Source organism: Choloepus didactylus, chromosome 5, assembly GCF_015220235.1.
Source record: "Choloepus didactylus isolate mChoDid1 chromosome 5, mChoDid1.pri, whole genome shotgun sequence".
In the NCBI taxonomy this organism is placed as follows: Eukaryota; Metazoa; Chordata; class Mammalia; order Pilosa; family Megalonychidae; genus Choloepus; species Choloepus didactylus.
In genome coordinates this window covers 99,570,480-99,576,915 of record NC_051311.1, presented here as the reverse complement: position 1 = coordinate 99,576,915, position 6,436 = coordinate 99,570,480, and the positions used below count along the sequence as shown (strand labels likewise).

The following is a 6,436-nucleotide window of genomic DNA, read 5'->3' as shown; positions in this document are numbered from 1 at the left end:
TCTCTTCTTGAAACACTCTACAGCTTCTATTCTCATCATCTCCTATTCCCCTCCCTTGCCTTATTATATCTCTCAGGTCTCATCTTCTACTTCTCTGCCCTCCTGCTCACTCCCCTGGTCACTTTTCTATCCTTGGATCCATCTAGCAATGCTCCCAGGTGCCTCAGGGCCTTGGAACTTTTCCCCATGGCTTGAAATGCTATTTTCCATGGAACATAGGTTGGACTGAGGATGGGAGAAGGGCTTGTTTCCTCACCACCAGGTCTTGGTTCAGTTATCAACTTGCCATGGAAACTCCTACTGACCGCAGGATTTAGATTTTCAACATCTCCATAACCAACTACCCTTTCTTATTTTTCTCTATTGTGTTTATCTGCCACAATGCAAACTATTTTACTCATTTATTTAATTTATTTTCTTTCTTCCCTCATGAGAAAGTAAGCATCATTAGGTGACTTGCTTTATTTTCTGCTAAATTCTCAGTAACTAGAACAGTGCTTAAACAGTTTTTGCTTAATTTATATTTGTTGACTAGATTATTAATCTTCCACAGCATATAGATGTTTCTTATTTCTTAAAATTTAAATTATTTATTCAGGAAAAATGTTTAATTGTGCTCTGGAGTCAAAGATCTTGTTTCAGTTTTTGGCTCTACCAATTACTAGTTACGTAAGTAAATGGGGATAATAACAATGTCCACCTCACAGAGTAGTTGTAATATATCAAGTTAATGGAAATCAGGCATGTATGGTGTTTGTAGGGTTCCTGGCCAGAGTAAACACTGGTCACTGTTAGCTATTTTTTTAATTAAAGTAGGTTGGGGTGGGCGGGGAAGCAGTGCTATACTTTCATTATAGTCAGCTTGCTTGCAAGGCTCGACATGAAGTCGTTGTTACCGCTGGGGACTCCAGAAATATCTTGACTCCTCCAGACTCCCAGGCTAAAGGAAGATATGGACAAGTTGAGTGTTTTCTCTGGGGTTATGGCATATCAAGCATGTCCTGGGCATATTTTAATTTATTCTGCAATTACTCATACTCACCAATACATACTGGAAATATAAATAGAGAATGCTATAAATTATGATGAAAGGGATGGGGAAACAAAGGAAAAATAAAGAGAAGCTAGAAATACTCTCTGAAACCTGGGCCAGTCCAGGCAGAGTGTCTCAGAGGGGATCCCAGGCTCTAGGGATCTCCTAAATTCCCCAGGGTATGCAATTTGATTTGGGCGTGGGCCTATGACTCAGTCTGAGTCACTTGCCCTTAACCAGTCCAGCTGTTTCCATTTCCAGGGCTGTGAGAAACTCCTTGGTCTCTAGGTTGTCAAAGTAGTCATTTAAAGTGCTCCTAAAATTGAAGTGACTTTTGCCTCAGAAAAGCAAAAAATAAATTCTGTCCTGTTTTTAGACTTACGAATCAACCTGGGAGCCCTATCCTAAATTACAGAAAATGGGAAAAAATTACTCTAACTCTCCATTTAGAAATCACCTTGCACTGGGATAATTTTAACAGCTACATTCTAACATGGGGGGGGGGGAGAAGAAAACAAATAAAGGGTAATAAGAATGGCAATTTTTAAAAAAGTGTTTGGTACTCTTTTTGCTGCATCTACTGTGAGAATGAAGACCATTCTTAGCAATCAGACGGTTAACATTCCAGAAAATGTTGATATCAAGCTGAAGGGAGGTGCAGTTATTGTGAAGGGCCCCCGAGGACGCTGCAGGGGGACTTCAATCATATCAATGTCAAATTCAGTCTACTTGGGAAGAAAAAGAAGAGGCTTTGGGTTGACAAATGGTGGAGAAATAGAAAAGAGCTGGCACTATCTGTAGTCATGCACAGAACATGATCAAGGGTGTTACACTGGGCTTCTGTTACAAGATGAGGTCTGCGAACACTCACTTCCCCATCAACGTTGTTTTTCAGGAGAGTGGGTCTTGGGTTGAAATCCGAAATTTCCTGGGTGAAAAATATATCCACAGGGTTTGGATGAGGCCAGGTGTTGCCTGTTCAGTATCTCAAGCCTAGAAAGATGAGTTAATTCTTGAAGGAAATGACATTGAACTTGTATCAAATTTAGCTGCTTTGATTCAGCAACAACAATTAAAAACAAGGATATAAGAAAGTTTTTGGATGGTATCTATGTCTCTGAGAAAGGAACAGTTCAGCAGGCTGATGAATAAGATCTAAGAGTTGTGCAGCAATGGAAACAACAAGATGCCAGACCTATTAGTGATTTTAAAGATGCAATAAAATTCACCTGTTAAAAAAGAAAAAAGTGTTTCATGAAAATATGAGGACTTTAAAAGAAGGACTTCATAAAATTATTTTTCTGTTAGTTAGTTATGTTAAATGTTACTTTGGTATATGTTTGTTATTGATAAGCGCCACGGAGTTAAAGCTCTTCTAATTCTAATAGATATTTCTATAGAAATTTTAGTGTCCATAAATATCTTTAAATAAAAATCAAATTATTTAGGAAGAATATACTTTATTACTGTCTGTAGAAGATTTTGTAAGGCAATACGTGGTAAAGTTTCAAAGCTAAAAGTGCTAGAGATGAGTTAGATCAGACTCTAGCTTATTTCCCAGAAAATATAATATTCTATAGAGGAGAGCAGTATAATTGGTTTCTTATGCTACCTATTTAGGTGTCTCATGTTTAGTGGAAATTTAAACCAGAACTTCAAAGACAAGTCCACTTAAAATATAAAAGGATAAGACCAGATACCAATAGTTTGTGAACAGTTTTCTTCTGTATAAGAATTTTGGATGAATGAAGTTTATAATTTTCAAAGAATCAGTTGGAAATATTGTAAAATAATATATTAAACTAGGACATATTCATTAAGCAAAAAAGGTACAATTTTACCCTCATCAGTAACATAATCAGATAATCCTGTCTGATGTAGGCTAAAACAGATTAAGAAAATGCTGATTGCTGTCCTAGGCACATTCATATGCTGAATGAATGAATGAGTGAAAACTCGCTTAGAATTAGATTGGGAAAGACTGAGAAGATAACAGAGATGTCTGAAATTAGTTGGAGAGGTAAGTAGGCCCACATTGATGCTATTCAGTTATTGAATTTGAATGTATGTTCTTGTGCTTTTGAAGAAATAGCATCAAACAGATAGGATAAGATAGGAAAAGGACACAATTTAAGTAGCCAAAATAAATTCATTGCCAGAAAAGTTAAGGTAACTTATTCTTAAAATCTAAGGGTTATAATTGTTGTTATTTTTGCTCATTTTGATTCTTTGCTCATTAGCATCAGTTCTTAACGCAGGTACACCACTGGTGGACCTTTGGGATTTGTGGGAGCATTTTCAGTTTTCACAGTGGTGGTGGTACCCTACAATTTTTAGTGATTGACAGCCAGGGATGCTAGTCATCCTGCAACGCAAGGAAAGTGTGACTCAAGGAAGAACTTCCCACATAACTTTGAAATATGTTGCTGGGCATTCATATATTTATAATACATATTTATAATGATTTGAGCCTAAAATTTCATTCTATTTTCCATATAAACGAAAAATATTTTTGGCATGTTTTTAAATATACTAGATTTTCCAAGAAAGGAACTACAGTGTAAATGAAAGTGTAAAATTATGCATTTGCTTACTTTCATGGCAAGTGCTGTGGTATCAAAGTACTTTAGGAACTCTCCTGTCCCTCTGAAAGGTCTAGACTAGAATTTGGCTTAGAGGCCCTTTTTCTGATCTTGTTCCTTGGAGTGTCCTTGTTTATTAACAAGAGATAAGGTTCCTCACCCAAGTAAATCTGTATTTCTCACTAAAGCCTACAGAATTGCTGCTATAAATTGGCTACTCCAGGCCTCTTTCTCTGGTGGTGCTAAACCGTCCAAGAACAAAGGACCTCCCAAGAAGCAATCACAAGCTCATCCTCACCCAACTAGCCTAAGGGAAAAGGAAGCAATTTTGAAAGAGATGAGAATCCAAACAGAGAGCACTACATGGAGCAGTTTGCAACCCCTTAATTCCTCCCTGGGAAAGCGCTCCCAACACAATGGTTGACTTTGTCCCTAATCAATGACTTGCTGCTAAGCAGGAGAGGCCTAGAGCTACTCCTATAGTGTGTAGCCAACACTTACAATAATTAGCCAAAGCTGTTTTCTTTTTCCTTTTAAAAATAGTTTGGGATAATTTTCTCACAGATGGGAAAGAACTAAATAATTATAATCTAATAATTATTATATATTTTACATTCTCATTTATTACTAATATGTTAGAACTAATTATATTATCTTTGTCAGAATGTAACTCATTCTTTTCATTACATAAATTACAATATACAGGTCTGGATCTAACCACCGCGCGCTGCAGACGCCCGCTCGACGTGTAGTCCCGGTTCCTTTCCATTTCAAGTCTAAAATGGCAGCTCTCAAGGATCAGCTGATTGAGAATCTTATTAAGGAAGAACAGACCCCTCAGAATAAGATTACAGTTGTTGGGGTTGGTGCTGTTGGCATGGCCTGTGCCATCAGTATCTTAATGAAGGAATTGGCAGATGAATTGGCGCTTGTTGATGTCATAGAAGACAAACTGAAGGGAGAGATGATGGATCTCCAACATGGCAGCCTTTTCCTTAGAACACCAAAAATTGTCTCTGGCAAAGACTATAGTGTGACTGCAAACTCCAAGCTGGTTGTCATCACAGCTGGGGCACGTCAGCAAGAGGGAGAGAGTCGTCTTAATTTGGTCCAGCGTAATGTGAACATCTTTAAATTCATCATTCCTAATGTTGTAAAATACAGCCCGAACTGCAAGTTGCTTATTGTTTCCAATCCAGTGGATATCTTGACCTATGTGGCTTGGAAAATAAGTGGCTTTCCCAAAAACTGTGTTATTGGAAGTGGTTGCAATCTGGATTCAGCCTGGTTCCGTTATCTAATGGGGGAGAGGCTGGGAGTTCACCCATTAAGCTGTCATGGCTGGGTCCTTGGGGAGCATGGAGACTCGAGTGTGCCTGTATGGAGTGGAGTGAATGTTGCTGGGGTCTCCTTGAAAAATCTGCACCCTGAATTAGGCACTGATGCCGATAAGGAACATTGGAAAGAGGTTCACAAGCAGGTGGTCGACAGTGCTTATGAGGTGATCAAACTGAAAGGTTACACCTCCTGGGCCATTGGGCTATCTGTGGCAGATTTGGCAGAAAGTATAATGAAGAATCTTAGACGGGTACATCCAGTTTCCACCCTGATTAAGGGTCTCTATGGAATAAAAGATGACGTCTTCCTTAGTGTTCCTTGCATCTTGGGACAGAATGGAATCTCAGACATTGTCAAAGTGTCTCTGACTCCTGAAGAAGAGGCCCGTTTGAAGAAGAGTGCAGATACACTTTGGGGGATCCAAAAAGAGCTGCAATTTTAAAGTCTTATAATGTTGTATCATTTACTGTCTAGGTTACAACAGGATTTTTGTTGGGGATTATGCATGTTGTCCTTTTTATCTGGTCTGTGATTAAAACAGTGATATTAAAATGACCTAGGGAAAACATCAATTTCTTAAAGTTAGAAGTAGGAATGATTCATAAAACCTCACAGCTATATCCTGATGCTGGATAAGATACTAGTCTTGGATAGTCCCAAACTGGTTAGTATAAAATAGTTCACCTCTGAGGCACCAGTGCCAATGTTGCACATGCTGCAATTGTCTTTCAAACCAGAAGAATGCATGGTTACTATGTATTATATACCTTCTGGTTCCTTAATCCAAAATGCCTAGTCCAACTTCTTTCCCCCCCAGTCAGTCACATCCTGGACTCCAGTGTATAAATCCAATGTTGCATGTTTTGTGCATAACTGTTCTAAACGATCTTGTTTTGTGTACCAAATGTATCAAAGTGGTGTACACTGCCATGTAATGTAAAAAGAAAGACTACCTGTAAACAGTGCAACCAACTATCCAAACGTGTCATACCATTTAAAACACCAAATAAACCATGATCAGTGACTACTCTTAAAAAAAAAAAAAAAAAATTACAATATACAATCTGCTGGTGTAGAAAAATCCAGAATTTTACTTCTCGGAGTGTGGTTCATGGATAGGCAGTGTCTATATCACCTGCAACATGTTCAAAATGCAGAATCTCAAGCCTTATCCCACACTTACAGAATCAGAATCTGCATCTTAAAATCTTACCATTCGTAGGCACATAAAATTTGAGAAGCAAAGATTTTTACCAAGGGTCAAAAACCTTTTTCTCTAAATAGTCAGATAGTAAATATATTTGGCTCTGTGGGCCATTCAGTCTCTGTGTCAACTATTCAACTCTTTAGTTATAGCACAAAAGCAGTCATAGATAATATTTAAATGACTGGGCATGGCTATGTTTGCTGGGGAAGTCAGGACACACCTAGCAGGCCATCTGCCAGCCTTCACCCACCCTCCACCCCCTTTCTATTGTGTGCA

General features: G+C 38.3%; 1 protein-coding gene and 1 pseudogene across 1 annotated transcript; both read left to right on the top strand.

Annotated features, from left to right (window-relative positions):
• Positions 1–1,621: 1,621 nt before the first annotated feature.
• On the top strand, positions 1,622–2,185 carry LOC119534923 (annotated as a pseudogene).
• Positions 2,186–4,392: 2,207 nt separating this feature from the next.
• On the top strand, positions 4,393–5,980 carry LOC119534922 (L-lactate dehydrogenase A chain-like). The gene has a single exon (XM_037837472.1). The coding sequence runs from the start codon at positions 4,397–4,399 to the stop codon at positions 5,393–5,395; it is 999 nt and encodes a 332-aa protein (XP_037693400.1). The 5' UTR covers positions 4,393–4,396; the 3' UTR covers positions 5,396–5,980.
• Positions 5,981–6,436: the final 456 nt, after the last annotated feature.

Excerpts from the sequence above, each read along its gene's own strand:
- LOC119534922 (XM_037837472.1), top strand. The coding sequence starts at position 4,397 with ATGGCAGCTCTCAAGGATCAGCTGATTGAGAATCTTATTAAGGAAGAA.